The 18,816-nt window shown below is 41.6% G+C and overlaps 1 protein-coding gene across 1 annotated transcript in view; it reads left to right on the top strand.

Moving 5' to 3' along the window:
* FRK (fyn related Src family tyrosine kinase) overlaps window positions 1-17,566 on the top strand; it is a 94,286-nt gene extending 76,720 nt beyond the window's left edge. Inside the window, exons 6-8 of the mRNA XM_006278721.4 lie at window positions 4,816-4,997; window positions 7,558-7,723; window positions 10,966-17,566. Coding sequence (XP_006278783.3) covers window positions 4,816-4,997; window positions 7,558-7,723; window positions 10,966-11,180 — 563 coding nt within the window. The 3' untranslated portion in view covers window positions 11,181-17,566. The remainder of the gene's footprint in view (window positions 1-4,815; window positions 4,998-7,557; window positions 7,724-10,965) is intronic.
* Window positions 17,567-18,816: the final 1,250 nt, after the last annotated feature.

The raw sequence follows: 18,816 nt of genomic DNA, 5'->3' as shown, positions 1-18,816 counted from the left end.
TATATCCCGTAAGGAAAAGTCATATGGATAACTGTAGACAGGTTCTGCATTAGAATATTGCTTCCTCACTGCTTTCTGTCAAACTGCTACTTAAGTGGGGTTGCATCCAGGAATAGCCTCATCTGGAAGCTCTACGCATCATGACAAACTATATGCCTAGAACTTGCAAATAAATTAGGTCCAGGCTCCTCACAAGTTTGGGAAGGCGGGGTCTAATTCTCAATGATTCTAGTGGGACTTAAGCTCCTAAAAGGGTTCTGGGTTTAGGGTGTGTGTGTGTATGCACACCCTATGGCTCTGCTGTGTCTCCCAGAGTTGAGCAAGTATAATAAGTAAAAGCCCAGCCTCCTTCACAGGATATGGCAGATGGAAACTTGCTTTCCCTAATGGGAGAGAAATGGGGAAACTTAGCTGAAACTCTTTGAATTTATGGCCACTGAGTTCTACACCACTATTCCTCAAAAAATAATGTTTATGAGAGAATTCTTGATTCTGATTACAATGGGAAATAATCCTCAATAGTCAAAGAAGTAGTAATTTCCAATATGTTGTCATTTCTGGCTACTTTCTGTGATAAAATGGCAAGACAAATCAGAGATCAAGTTAGGCAGTCATCAGAATTTCCAGAGCTAAATTTCCCTTCCTAGAAATTGTTCATTTTTCTTGCTTTAAAGAAATACTCCAAAACCTTCAGGACTGAGTTTCCTGCATGGTAACTCAATGCTACACATAGACAACTGCCTAACAGAGATGGGCAAGTGATCCCCGTTGGTAGTGTCCTTCCTGATGAACACTGCTATGTATGGTTGAAGTCATATTATTATTTCTGAGCTGACAATGGACAAAGTAAGAGAACATGACTGCAAAACTTTTCTGCAAAACATTGTGGATGTAAATTAAATTGTAATAAACGGATGAACATATTGTTCCGTGATGATATACAGTAAGCCTTCTCTAGCAACAATACATTCTTGATATTTGGTAACTACTGAGTTCCATATATGAAAATGAGAGAAATATATGTCTGTTAGTAAGACCTTTCCTATCTTTTTGTTCTACTCAGTCAGATACTGTGACTGATTGGTGAGATCCTAGGACAATCACTGAGCCTCCCTTAATATTTCCTCTAATAAATTTTTAATTGAAGAAAGATGGTTTTGTCTAAAAATGTTATTAAGTAGGTGCAGAGGGAACTGTCACATTTTCTTTGCCGGACAGAGAACACGTCAGGGATAGATTTTTGTAAATTTGTTTACCAGTGCCTGAATAGTGAGTGTATTTTTTCATATTAACATCACTGGTCATTGACAGACATGGAAAAAAGAATAAAATACATGCTTTACCAGAAGACGCAGCATTTACATAGATTTGGCACTTCAGCAGGACTTTTTGGTGCTTTTATCTAAAACTGATTCAATCGAATATTAGATAAAAGTACCAAAAAAGACCCACTGAAGTGCCCAGTCTGTACAGATGTTGGGAGAGCCATGTCCAACTAATGTGATGCTTCTTCTGGGCACGTACTGTGCTCAGCACAGGGGCACACCAAGTTTAAATTAAAGCACTGGTTTTCAGGGGTTTTTATGTCTGTAAACAAACTCTCCTTTTTTTTTTCAAGACCTCTTTATAATAACCTAATATTATCAAACTTGAAGCTAGAATTTACAGGTTTTTTTCTGAATGAGGGTGTGTAACTGGGAACAGCAAAGATAGGGCCTTATAACTCTCAGGATATCACTGTGTAGTTCCAAAGTACTTGCATCCTCCTGCTTCCTGTACATCTGTAGGTACCATTTGCTTGACACTAATTTAGCGTGATGCAATCATAAAGGCTCTTAAAACAGGAGCATTCACTCCTTAGAGGCTGTTAATCCATCCTAAGTACCCTCTAAATTTTTTAGAGTTGTCATTCCAGGTGAGGTTTACCTTTGATCCATTTTGCCAAGGCTGTTACAGGGTATTGTTAGTCAGCATCCCAGAGATAAAACTATCAATTTGCAGTCTTCCAGAAGCCCAAGATGAACAGCTCCTAGCCACTCTACTCCTCTCCACCCTCCAAACCTATAGTGGTCTCTCCCCTGTCCTCCACCAAGCCTCCACACTGGGTGCAGACAGAAGTTACATTTGTCATGCAATCCACCTCCTGAACATGCCCTACAGCCATGCTGTGACACATGTGCACAGCTGCAGAGTGCTTTAAAAGTGGTTGATTGTGCGACAAATTAACACTCATTTAATGAAGGATCAGTTGAAAGTGCTCCGCTTTGGAGTGTCTTGAGGAACTTTTGGTCTTGATTCCCACCCCAAACCAACAGGCTGTTGGGTCAGGGGGGCACTTTTGGGACAGGTGGAGTTCTCTAACTCATGACACTTTTTATATAAGTCAGCACCCATGGAAAGCAGCCACTCTCAGTCACTTAAATACAACGAGACCCTAAGCATCTTAACTGCAATGAGACCCTGGAATTAGGGAAAGCATGCTTCCCTTAGGCCCAGGGTCTTGATGCCTGGCTGCCTAGCTTAGCATATGGATGCTACAACTTAAGTGTAGCAAGCTGGGAAAAGCCACTCAAATGAGCATGAGAACTCAGAGATACCAGAGAGACCACAGCCAGTAGGCAGTTTGACAGGCAACAGGACTTAACACTGGTCAGTAGGGCCAGCGAGCTCCTGGAGGGAGGCTGGGATGGCTGGGCCAGGGGGGACCATGTGGGCTAGTATGAACCTCCTGAACCAGCACCCAGCTCAGGGATACCAGGGAGCCTGCAGCCAGCAGGCAGCTGGTGGGACCTCCTTATTTAATTAATAACCCTTAACCCCATCTGCCAGCTGTGAGAAAACCCAAACTGTGAGCATCCAAGGGTTTTGGGGAACATGAAGGCTCAATTTGTGGGGGAGGGCCTCAACGTGAGGGCTGAAGTTGAGGGGGAGAACCCACTTCCCTCTCCCCTCTGCCAAGAGAGCACAGCTGGCTATTGGCTGAGCATGTCTGACCAGTTGCACAGCCCCATGCTGGCCACTGGGGCTGGGGGCAGGAGGGTCTACTGTGGCCAGGGCCAAGGCATGTCTTGGCATCAACCTCCCTCAAGCATCCGGCCCAATCCCAATTGAGGGAAACACATGCAGCATTTTACAGTGTTATATTATTATACAGCCTGCTGACAGATTTTCATGGTGTATCATTAAGTTATAAATTGCAATGTAGCACAATTTCTTTTCTTTCTTGTAAAGGTTATGGGTGCGATTAGAAATATGTGGGGGAGGAGAAACCTCAGTAATAGAAGTAAATAGTCTTAGTGTTGAATTGTCATGACAATGAGTTTAACCTCAAAGAGGAAGTAGTAAATGTGCACAGGCAGGGCAAATGTAATCATTAAAATTCAGCCTTTTACCTATTCAGTTAAGAACACAGGGATGCAAGTAGAAAATTTCAGGCTTGGAGATTTCAGGGAAGATTGATAAATAATCATTCTTAGAACTCTTCATCGTGGGCAACAGCAAGGTTCTGTACATTAGGTGATATGAAATGGTAAGTGATTCAAGTCAGTGCTGCTCATTGCTACTACAGACTGGAAATTTGAAGCATCAAAAGGCTATCCTTCACAGATAATGTTTTTGCTGAAATACAGATGCAGTTAGGAAGGATAGTTGCCATCTCCACTCGAAAGAGAGCCAAAAGTGAAAGAGGCAATAGAATCTTATTGGATGACAACTTTGGAAAGTTATTAGAAAATCAAAATATTATAGTTTTTTGTTATTTTTATTACACTTGCCATCTCTTAGTAGTGACATGTCAGTGCCTGAATGCTATCTTGCTCTTGTATTGTTATGTTAAGTAATATCTGGATATTACTGTGATAAAGGAAAATATTCCCAGGGGAGCTGTTGTTGGTAAACAGTGAGAGTTTATGTTGTTGCAAATGGGCATTGACTGTATCACCCTAGCACCTAGAGTGTTGAAGTGATAGTCTTATGCTTTTGGCACTTTCAGTCCTGGGGTCAAATCTCACTGGCAATGTGCAATGACTATATGTAACAATTTTTAAACTTCTTCAGGGTTAATCTACATGAACATGTAAAAGTAAATACTTTTCTGTCTACCAGCACGAGTGCATCCATCACAACAGACCACCAATTGCCTTAATTTGAGTCTCAGGTGCCTTTTCTTTGTATATGCCTTAGTAGCTATGGTGCCAGTTATTCAAGGCATTAGGTCTTTGTCTTTCATATCATATGTTGAACCAAACTGCTTTGTTCAAAGGATTTTTTTATTACTTATTTGAACTGCATGCCTCTGAGTGTCAGATCAGTATTCCAGGATATTGCCAACCTTCAAATGCTGTAAATAGTTCAAGAGCATGTGGATGGGACCAGTTTCCAGTCATGTGTCCCTGCACCTTACCCTCAATTAATGTTTGCTTATAAAAATACAAAAAGTGCACTAACATTATCCCGGTCAGGTACTTGTGGAAAGACAAATAGTTGCTCTACCACAGGAAGCTGGGTAATAATTTAAAAGTGTCTCAATCACCATAGATGTACTTTGAAATGAAGTGTTGAATAAGCTATTGTTTGCTTTTCTATCAGAGTTTCTTTCCAAAGGATAAATGGAGGCTTCTTTTTAAGTACTGTGGAATTCATTTGCGGAACATGTAGTATTCTGCTGGAATGGTACTTTGTCACGCCTGGGTTTGCTGTTCAAGTGAACAGTTTGAGCCAATGTTACTGTTCAACCATGATTTTTACATAACTCAAGAATTCATAGGGTACCTATACATATTTTCTGTAATCCTACATTCTTTTCCATTTCTACAGAAGATGCAGGCTCACAGATCCATCTGCCTCAACAAACAGACATGGCAGCTCAAGTTGCCTCAGGAATGGCTTACCTCGAATCCCAGAACTATATCCACCGGGATCTGGCAGCCAGGAATGTCCTTGTTGGGGAACACAATGTTTACAAAGTGGCAGATTTTGGCCTTGCCAGAGTTTTTAAGGTGAGCCTGAATGGGTTGGTTTGTTTGCTCTCTTATGAAGTACTGAGGAGCAGCTTGCTGCTTCTCCTGCAGTAGCCTGGCTGTAGGGGCTAAGTGTGGCAGGTAGAGACAGGAATGGAACCAGGATGTTGCCCCTTCATTTCCTATTCATCTGCCAGGCAGAGAAAGCAGGAGACAAGAGTAGCTGTTCCTCCTTCTCCATGCTCTTCCCAAAATCCAGGCAGCATCTGGCTTTACATTCCTTAACTTCTTCTATGGGTGTGTAGATGGTGTCATAACTGAGCCCTTCACAATTATAAAGTGGTACTGTGTGAGCCCTTAGATCATCTTTGACACTTGACCTTTGCTTTTTTCCAGTGTTTAAGAATATTGCAGATAGTAACAGGGTACTGAACTTGGTGTCACTGTGGACAAAAGCATTGGAAGGATGGCTTTCCAGTTTAAAAGGAGTTTTCTTGCTTGTGTGAAAAATTGGATTCTATCTGAAAGAATTGGTTTATTATATCTTATGGGTTTCATGAAGTAATTTCCAGGTTTTCAGTTTTTTATTTTCATTGTTTTAAAGATTTGAATGGGGAAAAACCTAACTTTTCTTGACAGTTGTTTTCCATACAAGGCACCAGGCCTGTAGAAGCTGAAACTGAGATTGGCGGTATAACACATTGAGTTGACTTAACATCAAGTTGATATTAAAAATGCTGTTGCTCAATTTTGACTCTACTGTGAATCTTTTAACCATTTTAATAATTAACATTAATTATTAAAATGAACTCTATTTACAATGGTATTTTCTCTTTTGGCTGTTAGGATAATTGTTCAAGTATCCTGTTAAAGTTGAACCTTTAAAAAATGCTGTCAGAGAACACACAGTGTCCGTAGAATATTTTGTGTTGATTCAGGTTCCAGACTAATATTTAGGCCCATGCAAATTCCTCCAGGCAGCAACTAGTTGTGTCCTAGTAAAACATAAAAAAATAGATTAACTAGCATAATAAAAACATAGTTTGTTTGTGTATGAAAACTAAAATAGCAATCCTAAATACAAGGCATAATAGTATAGTGTAGAACATTACTGCAAGACCAAAATATATTCAACAGTGGTGGATATCCTTCATCTTATTCATTTAAATTTTGCTTAATTTGTACATACATTTGCATGTTAAACTTTGAGTGAGATTAAACCACGGGTGAGATGCCCTTGAAACCACCAGTGAATGAAGAAATAAAGACTGTTCTTTGAAAATACTGGTAAAGTAACATATTTTTCCAGAGGCAGCTGCAGTAGCTGGGCAGAAAATGCTGTGGCTGCTTTGTTAACCCCCTTGCTGCAGGGTGACACAGGTACTGCCAGATGAGCCAAACTGCTCATTCCTTTTTTCTCAAGCTGAGCTGGGTGGGCAGCCATCAGCACCTGCGGAGTCAACTGGGGGCCTCTGCCCTTGTACCCAGGGCTCAACTCTGCTATAGAGGCACCTGGTGAGTCAGTAGCAGCTTCTGTATCCAGAAGCTCTGCTGATGTAAAGACAAAATGTCTATAGCCAGCAGTTAGGGAGCCTCCATGCTCGCCCCCCTATGCTGCATATATAGCATCACTTTCTCTTTACCCCAGCAGAAGCTCAGGCTGCAGAAGCTGCTTTTACCATATTTCCTCACTTAAAACATATATTTCAATTTCCAATAACTGATTTTTGGATAAAAGTTAAGTGTTGTATGTGAGAAAATATGGTAAAGAAGTTTCCTTTGTTTTTCTTATATCTGACATCTTCTTTTTACATGAATTAATTAGGTGTGACTTTAAGATAAATACATTCTTGTATCTCCCGCGAATGGCAAAATCTGTGAAGAAGACACTGAGCTTATGAATGCAGTGCCCCCGGAGGCTGGGGGGGAAGGGAGGGGGCAAGGGTCCGGCGGCAGCGGCGGCAAGCACAGAGCTCCCGAGGAGCTCCTGTAGGTGCATAAATTGTATTTAAATGCGGGTTCGGCATTTTTGAATATTTGAAACCGGGAATGCCGAACCCGCAAATAGCAAGGGTTTCCTGTATATTAAATGACTCAGAATCTGTTTTCTGGTACTGGCGTCTGGTGAAGTGATAATTACCAGCATCAATGGCCCTTCAATGCTAGCAATAAATCACAGAAAGAAAGGTTTCTAAATGCATTGGCCCTTGCAGTTGCTGCCTCTATTTACTGAAGAGCAGATATGAAGCCAGTAGTACCATGTGGTTTCTAGTGCCAGCAGGATGTTTCTGCTGCCACTTCTGATAGACTTTTGAAATGATTTGTGCCAGATTCAGAATTCACAGTAGTAAGACATAATTAAGCACAAACCATTCTAATATTGTGTTATCACTGGAAATTACAAATAGCTTTGAAAGGCTTCTGATTAACAAAGATATATTTTCAGCTATAAGGCTGGATTCAGCAAAAGACTATAATCCCACTGAAGTCAAGTGGTTGTTAGAAGAGGGGCGGGTTTAATCACATGTTTGATTTCAGCATGTGCTTAAGTATTTTGCTGAACCAGATTCTAACTTGGGGTTTGCTTTGTATATAACAGGTAGGAAATGAAAATATATATGAGGCTAAACATGAAACAAAACTCCCAGTGAAATGGACTGCTCCTGAAGCAATCCGCTCCAGTAAGTTTACCATCAAGTCTGATGTGTGGTCATTTGGAATACTTCTATTTGAAATAATGACATATGGAAAAATGCCATATCCTGGTAAGTGTTTTTTTAAAAGAAAATTTTTAGTGATTTCTTGATTTTGATTCGTTATTATTTTAACTGAAGTGCCTTGGTGACCCATATATAATGGGTCAGACCTATATTAAGAACTGTTGGCCTTCTCAGGTCTGGTAGAAGCCTTCCAGAATCATTTTCAGCTATCCATAAATTGCCTTCCTGGGATCCATCTGCAGTTTGTGGCCTCCTGAGCCGGTTGGGCCATCAGTGTAATGAAGCCATAGCAGCATGTAAACCCATGCTTCCCCATCTATGTGGGTAAACAGGAGAGTCCAGTGTTGGGTACTGCACAGATTTGACAGGAAGAAGATACTGAAGAAAATAAAAGTTTTTTTTTGCAGTAGCTCTGACTGAGCAGGTAAACAGAGGAGGGAGCCAACAAAAGAGAAGGACAAATAGCACATAGGGTAAAATAGCATTAATTACAAAGAGGACATTTCAATATTGGAATAGTCTACATCTCGAGTCCTGTAGGTGGCATCCAGAGAAATGCAGTTATGATTGGCACAAAGTACTAACACAGTGCTTAGTTGTCACCCTCATTTTGTCCTTGGTGAGGACAGCATAATGAAGAGCAGAAGCCAGAAAGGAGACAAAGGATATGTCTGGATTCCTTGTCTCTGTGGAACTTCTGGGTAGGGTTGCTGCCAACCCAAGTTTTGGGGTTTTTTAGCTGACAGTATGCAAACTTTTCACTGGCATATGTTTTTGCTAGCATAATTTTACATAATGTAACTGTAACCCTTCTGCTAGGCCCTAGATGGCAGTTACAACTGGATTCAAATTCAGGGGTTTAGCATTAACTTTGTAAATTTGGTTCAAGCCCCCCAAGTAATAAGATCTTACTTGACTGCAGCAATGATTTTACACAGTGCTGCCTCCACCCAAAGGTCCCCTACTCACCCTATACACTGGTGTACCAACTACACCCTGCACCCACTCCTGCCAGCCCTGCTCCTCCCTGCATCCTGACACAAAACTCCAGCCACTGTCTATACTCTCCTCGTGGTCCTACAGCTCCCTCCCAGTCAGAATGGCCCTCTCTCTGTTTAACCTGCTGCCTAAGACTGCCTGAGGTCATATGGTCCTGCTTACTTTCAAGGTGAGCAGTCATTACAGGCAGGCAATGGCTAGAACACAGTGGCAGCACATGGCTGGGGATGCAGGAGGACACTCCACAGGCTCCCATGGGCCACAGATCCCTGACAGAGAGCACCTTTCAGGGCACTGATCTGCACTCCTGCTTAGACACAAAGTGGCACTGCTCTGTCTATCAACACTTGCATCCACCTCAATCAAGCTCGTGGTTTCTTTTTTTTTTAATGGATTTTATGGACAAATATTTTTAGCTTTTTTTTTATGAACTGTCTGTAAGTGTAGACAGCTGGCAACCCTGTCCCAGGAAGTGTTGCATGATCCATCCACCTGCTCCTGTTCTGCATGCATCAAACCCAGAAATTAGGAGATGCAGCCACCTAGCAGATGTTCCTGCTGCTGCTCCTACATTCTGTCTCTGGTGTGTTCAATAGTAGTAGCAGGCAGTGCCATTAACCTCTCATTTCTATGGTAGCAGGAGTGTGCTTGAAAGTGGCACTCCATAGAGCACTGCAGAAGCAGTATAGACATATTAAAAGAAAAATGGGATTTCAACAAAATTATTTTAACCATCCACTCTATACCTACCTAGGCCTGGAACTTGTTCTACTCAACAGGACCTTCATTTCAGATGATTCCAGAATGCTAGTCTCTGCCTGTTTGCTAGGTTTATTTTAGTTGTCAATGGGTTTCTTTCTATGGAATAAGTAGTAAAGGAAACACCAGACTTGATGAAAATATGAAAATGCATTTAAATTACAGGTTGTTCTCTGCTTTCCTGAAAGCACACTCACATTTATGCTTACTGAGGTCATAATCTGAGCAAACTTTCACAAATGAAGATGGAAAACCCTGTGCCAAGTTCTTTATTCTAGCTAATAAATCTAATTAAAGTGTCCCCTCCCCACCCATCCCCGCTCCACCCCAGAGAACATGTATAGATGCCCCTTGGTTCTAGGTCTTCCTCAGACTCCACATCTCTTACTTTTCAAGAGAGTGCCCTAACCAGAGGGCTATAAAGTAGAGAGTAGGGGTGTATGAAGTGGGCTGCATTCGATTCAGATTCAGCTCAATTCAGGGCACAGAGATTCGATTAGCTGTTTTGGACCACTGTCCCAATTTGATTTGGCTGAATCTAAAGATTCAATTCTGATTTGGAGAATCAGCAATTCAGCCACAGACACAGCTTTAAATATTTTTTCTACAGACCTCAAGGTACTAGGCACAACTTGTGAATACTGAGATGGTGGGGTGGATGGAATGTCCCACAGGAATGTGGGGCGGGGGTCATGCCTTGTGTGCTCGGCGGTAGTCCCAGAAGTGGGCGGGAAGTACTTCTGTCTACTTCTGGGTCTGCCGCCGAGTGCACAGGGGACCACCCCTGCACCTCCTGGCTCAGCGATTGGCCACAGAGGGACCGCAGGTGCCACCCCAGACCCAGGAGGCAACAGTTACTGAGCTGTGGGGTGGGGAGGGGGGGCTCCCCCAGACTCTCTGCGGCATACCCAGAAGTGGACTGGAAGTGCTTCTGGTCCACCTCTGGGGCCACTGCTCAGCATGCTGGGGACTCTCCCATGCTCCTGTGGGACGCTCCATCCATCCCACCATCTCAACATTCATGAGCTGCCTGGTACCTTGTGGTATGTAGAAGAAAACATATAAAGCTGTGTCTATGTCCAAATCGGCAAACCTCTCCAAATCAAATCGGAGGCTTCTGATTCAACTCAGAGAGATTAATGGGTCTCTTGATCCAATTCAGATTCAGAGATTCAGTCACTGAACTGGGTCATTCTTTATGTTCCTGGTGAAGCTGGGCTACTGAGTAGCCAAGAATGCAAGAGTCCTGGAACTAGAAGTAGCAAGAAGCAAAATGGAGCTTGAGTCTATGGTGTGGTGGGGAGGGCACTTTGCTGAAAGAAGAGAGTCCAGACTGTCTGGCCCGTTCATGCATTTTACATGAGACTAGGGAATGGCAACAAAGAGCCCATGGGCAAAGGGAAGTCTTTGCCTGTGTTCCACTGCTGCTGGAGGCTTTCCGCAGGAGATTTGTGGACTGTAAGTTAAGCATTCATAAAGGGAGCTAAGTTCTAATAAATGTTATCTACCTTTTAAAAATATTATTGCAGGTCTGATGGGATATCAGGTAGTCCAGAAACTGGATGAAGGATATAGACTCCCTAAGCCAAACAACTGCCCACAACAACTTTACAACATTATGCAGAAGTGCTGGAATGCAGAGCCTAAAGAACGGCCCACGTTTGAAACGTTGCACTGGCAACTAGAGGATTATATTGAACTGGACTCTTCATCCTATACTGATGCGAGTGATTTTGTAAAATGAACTCTTTAGCAAACACTGAGTAAAATGCAATGATTACTTCAATGAACATGACAAAGTATAAGTGAAATCAATTTATCCTTCAAATATGAGAGAGGAGAAGTTAAATTATTAGATGAAACAAGAATGTTATATATTTTCAAGTCTGGGCTAATGCTCTGGAACACTTCATATTTGAATACCAGGAATTATCTTGCAATATTAAGCAAAATGAAACTAAGAGCCTTTTGGGGATTTGTAAAATAAATGATCTTCCTTTATTTTTACATAACAAATCAAAAGAATGAACAAGGGACATAATGTTGTTGCTTAATAAGCATTAGAGTTTTTTACTGTTTACTTATTACAGTAGGCATTTGTTATTCCCTTGATCGTTGAATCCCATTGGTTTGCTCTTATGAAGAAATTTGGTTACTATGTTGCACAGCAGGACCTGTGCTTTGAGCTATCTTTTTTTTTTTTTTTAAACGATCTGTGACTATTATAATGGCAAATCCACATTACATACCTTGATTGGACTTGGAAAGCACATGACTTTCCTGTAAAGGCAAATGAAACTGATATTACGAAACAGAAATAAAGTATCTCTTATTTTTCAGAAGCAAATGGGATTTTCATGCACCTATCATGCCTTTCTTATAAAAATAATTGCAATTATTATTAGATTCTTAATGTTGTGTCATACAATGTTATAGAGTCAACACACTTTTATTATTCATTGAAGAGCGTACAGGCATTTTCTAATTCATAAATTCATTGATGCCTACACAGTCAGTTGGGTGGCAAACTGGCTTGGTGGTTGTACCCACAGAGTGGTGGTGGACGGGTCGTTTTTGACCTGGAGAGATGTGGGCAGTGGAGTTCCCCAGGGCTCGGTCCTTGGACCTGTGCTATTCAACATCTTTGTCAGTGACTTGGAGGTGGGCATGGAAAGCATGCTGTCCAAATTCATTGATGACACAAAGATTTGGGGAGAAGTGGGCACACTGGAGGGGAGGGACAGGATCCAACTAGAACTAGACAGGTTACAGAGGTGAGCAGATGAGCATAGAATGGAATTCAATGCAGACAAGTGCAAGGTGCTGCATCAAAGGGAGAAAGAACCTGCAACATACTTATAAGCTGGGGAACACCCTTCTCAACAACACGGTTGCAGAAAGGGGTCTTGGAGTCATTGTTGGCTCCAGGATGGACATGAGCTGCCAATGTGAGGAAGCAGTCAGTAGGGCTAACTGCATCTTGTCATGCATCTACGTATGCATCACTATCAGGTCCAAGGAGGTGATCCTTCCCCTCTATGTGGCATGGTCAGGCCACAGTTGGAGTACTGCATTCAGTTCTGGGAGCTGCACTTCAGGAGGGATGTGGACAGCATCAAGAGGGTCCAGAGGAGGGCCACTCGCATGGTCAGGGCGCAGCAGGCCAGGACCTATGAATATAGACTGAAGGGCCTGAATCTATTCAGCCTCCACAAGAGAAGGCTCAGAGGGGATCTGGTGGCTGTCTATAAACTCACCAGGGGGGACCAGCAGAAAATAGGTGAGGCTCTGTTCCCCCAGGCACCACCTGGGATAACAAGGAATAATGGCCACAAATTGATTGAGAGCAGGTTCAGGCTTGATATCAGGAGGCATTACTTTATGGTTAGAGCTGCCAGGCTCTGGAATGGGCTCCCAAGGGAGGTGGTGCTCTCCCCTACTTTGGGGGTCTTCAAGAGGAGGTTGGACAGATATCTGGCTGGGGTATAATGATCCCAGCACTCGTTCCTGCCCTGGGCAGTGGGTTGGGCTTGTTGATCTATTTAGGTCCCTTCTGACTCTAGAAACTATGAAACTATGACATTTTAAAGAAACATGAAGTTGTGAAGATTGTTTTAAATTAAATGAGTATGGTCTTAACATTTTGGAAGGAGGCAACAAAGCTTACTCATCTGATAGCCATAGGCCAAGTATCAGCCTAAGAATTTTACAGCAGTCTGCAAAATGGTTATATTGCGTGCTTACCTTATATTCAAATATATCTTCCTGCTTTCATAAAGCATGGAATGAGGTTATGGGCTGTTTGTTTTGCTACAGGAGAAATGAAGCCCAATTTTAAGTTATTGACATTTAAAGCATTGTTTTACAGTTCTCCTGATCAGCCAGTGCTCTGAATTGTGCCAGACCTTGAAGGTTGTATGTACACGATAATGAAGTGCTTGCTTTTCCTCCTTTCAGAATGCATTATTGGTGAATTATTACTTACTTAACTATACTATAGTCTCAACTGTTAGTGAGACTGTAACAGGGGCACCATCTGGGTGGTTGCAAGTCCCTAGAGGCCACCAAAATTCCCCTTTTTTCCTGTTCACTGTGGGAATGGTCTCTCTTTCACTTTCCTGCCATGTCTTGATGTCCTTTATGGTAATAAAGGGGAGGCATGCCGAGCTTCCCAGGCTTGTTCTTGCTTCAAGGAGCACCTGGAGGTGTGGGTCCCTTGCTTTAATGGCTAATGGCATGGCTCCATACTTCCCCATACACCGTGTCCCATGCCTTGCAGACTTTGAATCTCCAATGAGACTTTTTGTTGGGGTTTTAGCCTTCCTTGCTTCTGCCCCTCTACTCTGGTTGATCCCACAGCCCAGGTCCACTGCTCTAGGCGTGGCTTCTGGGCCCCAGCCCCAGCCCTCGCTCTGCCTTGAACCTGTCCCAGCAGGGCTCAAGAGAAGCACATACCCCTGGGATGTTACTGGGTCATCTGAAAACCACCCCTCATAGTCTACCCCAAACCACCGGTTTAAATTGCAACATGAACATTAATCCCCTAGGATACAGCATAAGAAGAAAATGAAGGCTGTATGCAAGCATCTCTTTCTGTCTCTGGGTCACTCTTTCTTGTTCCCCAGCCTGCAGAGCAGCTTTCTTCCTGTTCCACAACTCTCAGGGCTGTTCCCCCACTGGCTCAACCCCAGGGCTTATATAGCTCTGGCCTAAGTCCTCTCCTAGTCATGTGATGCCCCAGTCAGCTGACCTGACTACAGGGCTGTTTTTAACCCCTGCTCTTCCAGCTGGCTGTGCTCTAAAAACTCTGCCCTGACAGGGGCTGTACCACTTTCTAGTAACAAGGCCAGGAGTCCCTGTTATTGACACAGTGTCTAGGCTCAAAAAGGTGTCCTACTATTTTCTCTTTGACTCTACTAGGAAAGTCCAAAACTTACATAAATAAATGGAAGGATTTATTAATCTGCATCTCTTCTTGCTTCTTGTCTTCTATTTCCTTTTCTTTTACTCCCACATCAAGCACATTCATGCCTTCATACCACCCACTTCTTATCTTATTTCTTATTCCTTTTTATTAACAGGTTTTCTTCTTTCATATGCACTCCATTCTTTGTCATCTACTAAGAACCATCCCTCACCTAACCCCTTATTATAAAGTTTCTTCTCTCCTATTGTTCTCTTTTTTCTGTCCAGTATATTTCTGTATTCTTATTTCTCTGTCCACCTTGGCTAGCACATACACTGCATTTTCTTCCACTGTCCTCCACAGTTCAATTACTTTACTGCCACAACATCTTTGTGATGTTGAAAAGTATTACATTCCCACAGAAGAAAGAAAAGGTTAAATGATTTAGTTAAAGATGCAGTGAAACTCAGTGTTGGTATAGAACTCAATTCAAGAGTCCCAGGCATGGTTTCATGCTGTTATGCTTTCCCTCTTTATAACAAAAGCTTACACTGACTTCTCAGTAGAGTAACAAACTCTGTTACTGGTTAATGGCCAGCAGCCTGATGGAATTTATGATGACCATAAAACTATCAGCCTGTGTGTCAATCCTCTAGTCATAAACTGGGTCTGGTGCCCTTACAACGTGAGTTGAAGAGGTCTGCCAAACTAGCCAAGCACAAGAAGACTATGAATAACCTATTATTTTTCTATGAAAAATATCACTGCCACGAGTTGCCAGTCTTGATGATCAGGTTATATTTTGAAAAAGATTTCACACTTCAAAAAATTGAAAACATTTTAAACAAAAGTTCAGTTTTCCTTGACACTTTATCAGAAGGGAAAGTAGCCAAGAACTTTACAGGGTTGGTGTGATTAAAAACAAGAAGTACATTTAAGAACCTCAGAATTTTAGATAGAATGTAAAGTAAGTAAATATTACTGACTATGACAGAAAGGTCATGAGTATCCTGTAGCAAGGGAAGTACTGAATCAGAAGAAAATCTAAAGCAAGAAATTAGCAAAAAATTCAAAATCAGACCAGAATGGTCAGTACATTTTATGCTGAAGTGGGTGCAGTTCTTTCCTATGCATAATTACTTCACTTAAAGTCAGTTTCAATGAACAGCTTTATATTTTGTTGGAAAGCAGGAGAATTTATCTGTAGGAAATATTCCTGTATCAACACATTGTAAAGTATGCATTTATAAATCAGTTATTTCCTCCTCCCTTCAAAGTGAATGCTATAAAATCTCTCTTTGACACCATAATTAATTTTTTTCCTAAAATGAGAATGTAACTGCTATATATTTCTGGGCCAAATCAATTCTTTTATTTTCATAATATCTATTTGAAATATTTATTTTGTGTGGTCTTATTTAAATGTAGTTTAAATACTTTGTAAACCTGTGATTTGCCTAGGCATCTAAAGATTGTAGTGCACCAGCTGCACTAACTGACACAGAAGATTTTGAAGGTATATGGACACAGAAATTTGTGCAGGTTTTCAAGATTGTACATACTTAAAAAGCTGATGTTCAGGAGCTGAGACATCATGCATGGTGCAATAACCTTGAAAGAACAGAACTATGAATTCTACAATACATAGCGACCTATCTGAACTTGATGTGGTGAGGGTTGTACTGCATAGATTATACATCCACCACATGATGAGCAGCAATGATTTTGTGTTGTCTTGATTTCCATCAGGTAGAACACTGAGTTCAGACTGTTTTTAAGCCTGAGGATTCATTTCTTACACAAAGTCATATGGACCAGGCATCTTGCATCCTTTAACTGCTTCTTTGGGAGGTAGAATTTTAAACCACAAAGTAGAATCTGGATTCAGGTCAAGCTTCAGCAAAATTTGGGGATGTTCACACTCTTATTTTTTTTCCAGAGCTATTCATTTAGAAAGATTAAGAAAGTTCTGTATCTTTAACATCAGACTCAGTCACTCTCTTTCAAGTTGAATAGTTTCTTAGCGTATAAAAATGTCCTGTCAAAATCAAAGGACGATGGTGGGATTCAACATAAGAACGGCAAAGAACTGGCAATAAGATGAAAGTGACTGCATATGAATGGGTTTTTTCTTGGCAGCCTTGTACCTTATGTAATTTTTTTTTTTGGCTTGGGTATCATGGTCACAGAATACCAACATTCTAATTTTTCTCCATTTCTAATTTTGGTTCTACTGCAAAATCAAGCCCCAAACAAAGCAGAGAAAATATAGAGCAATATAGAATATTGAAGATTTTTTTTTCATTCTTTCTTAATATAAGCATGTAGCTGATCAACCTGTGTGGCTATCAGACTTTGGTAGAGTTCAAACTTGCTGGGCTGTAGTGCCATATCACTTAGTGCTAAAATGTTTCTATTAGATGGCTTCCTTAATCCAATCCATTTCATAAGAATTCTATTGATATGACAGAGAACAATTATAGTCAAAGCTCTTTTGTGGTTGGTTTAAATTAAACACCAAGGTTATGGTTTCCAGTTATAGGGCACACTAAAACGAGTTTAACTTATTGCACTTGATTCTCGAGGCCTATTCTGTTCAAGGTTCTGCCAAAACAATCTATTGCACTTGTTTTTACTTGATGGATCATGGAAGGAAAATAATGGATTCAGTTATGAGAAGCAGTAATAGATTTTTTTGAACTGACATAAATGTCTATGTTTAGATAGAAGCAAGGGATCAGGAAGAGATAAGTTGAATTTTTCTACAATAGATGAGCTCTTGTAAAATTCACATCACATAAATTGTACTGAGACCTCTCTTTATGTAATGTTTTATTTATGTAATTCAGTTATTTTTTAAAGCTAAATCATTTTACGTGCTCCTTCAGAAGATCGTTTTGACATAAGCTTAAAAGTTTCAAGTCAGATAAGAAGAATCCTCAATTCTGCTAAACTCTCTGTTCTTTAAAAAGCTATGAAGTAACACCATTACCTTAATAATTATGGAGGCTTCAGACTATTTCTGATTCTTGCCAAAAAGTCTTTGCATAGTTCACCTGTATTCTAGAACATGTATAGAACATTTCTAAAGGTCTGATACTACCTTATGCAAGTGAAGGCTGAACTCATATTGAACTCTGTGGTTCACGGTTGTATCAAAAGTGTATTGTGTACACAGCAGAAACATGCCATAGAACAATACAGAATTATTTTACCAACTTTTACTTCCTTATTTCTCTATCCATTATACTGAATCTGTTTTACTATGGAATGTATCAAATTTATGAACATGCAGAACATTTTTCATGTCTCATATTGATCCAAAGAGAGCCAAGAAGAACCAAGAATCAAGGAGAAAATATCAAACACTCATATGTACCTGCAGGAAGCAAACATATATAGCCTTCTGGAGCTCAAAAACAAAACTGTTGAATGTACCTGCAAGAATACATTACCCAGTTCAGTCTCTGAGAGATATTCAATTACAGCAGGGTGGGCAGTTATTTTGGGTAGAGGGCCACTTAACAAGTTTTGATAAGCTGTCAAGGGCTGCATGGGTAGCGCTGCCCCACTCCCAGTCACCATCTTGGGACTAGAAGTCCCACTCCTAGCTCCTGACCTTCACCACTGGAAGTCCTTCCTCTTGACCCGCCCCAGAAATACTCCTTTTTGAAGGAGAGGGGCGCTTGCCATCTTAGAACCAGAAAAAAAAACAAATCATACGGTAAAGGCCAAGCACCTACTATAACATATTTTAATTTTATTACAAAAAATATTTTTTCATGATTCATGTTTGTGTACTATATATAGAGGGGATTCCATAATAACTCAAAAATACATTCTTGGTCTTGCATATTGTGGGGTTGTTTGGTTGTGTGTGTGTGTATGGTGGGGTGTATATGTGTGTGTGTGTGTGTGTGTGTGTGTGTGTGTGGTAGGGCATAGGAATGGGGGGTTTGAGAGGTATGGCTGTGTGTGTGGGGGGCATATGGGATGTTGGGAGTTGTGTGTATGTGAGGAGTTGTTGGGGAAGGGTATGGGTGTGTGGCATTTGTTGGGTGTGAGGGAGGGTGAGGCATGTGCCCCCCCCCCCATGGCACAGCAGCAGCAGGCTAGGGCACTCAGGGTGCTTGTGTTGGCACAGGCTCTGGTGCCCAGCAGGATGTAGTTCCAGCCAGTGCTGCACAGCATGAGAGGCACAGCCTCCACTGGGCAGTCTCTGTCACTGGTGCTCCCCACCACGCATGCACAGCATGCACACCCACACAGCATGGAAGGGAAACCCCATGCACTGGAGCTGGCTTCCTTCCCTGCCAGGGCTACACAGCATGGGGGGGAAGCCCCAGGAGCCTTCCTCTGGGGTGAGGGAGGCACCCAGATCCAGTACCTGAGGCTTCCCTTCTGGTGTGTGTAGAGCTGGCAGTGATGAGCTATATGAAAGTGGACTGGTTTGGTAACCCCCATCCTGCTGAGG

This window comes from Alligator mississippiensis, chromosome 1 (assembly GCF_030867095.1).
Source record: "Alligator mississippiensis isolate rAllMis1 chromosome 1, rAllMis1, whole genome shotgun sequence".
In the NCBI taxonomy this organism is placed as follows: Eukaryota; Metazoa; Chordata; order Crocodylia; family Alligatoridae; genus Alligator; species Alligator mississippiensis.
This window is presented reverse-complemented; position numbering and strand designations above follow the sequence as displayed.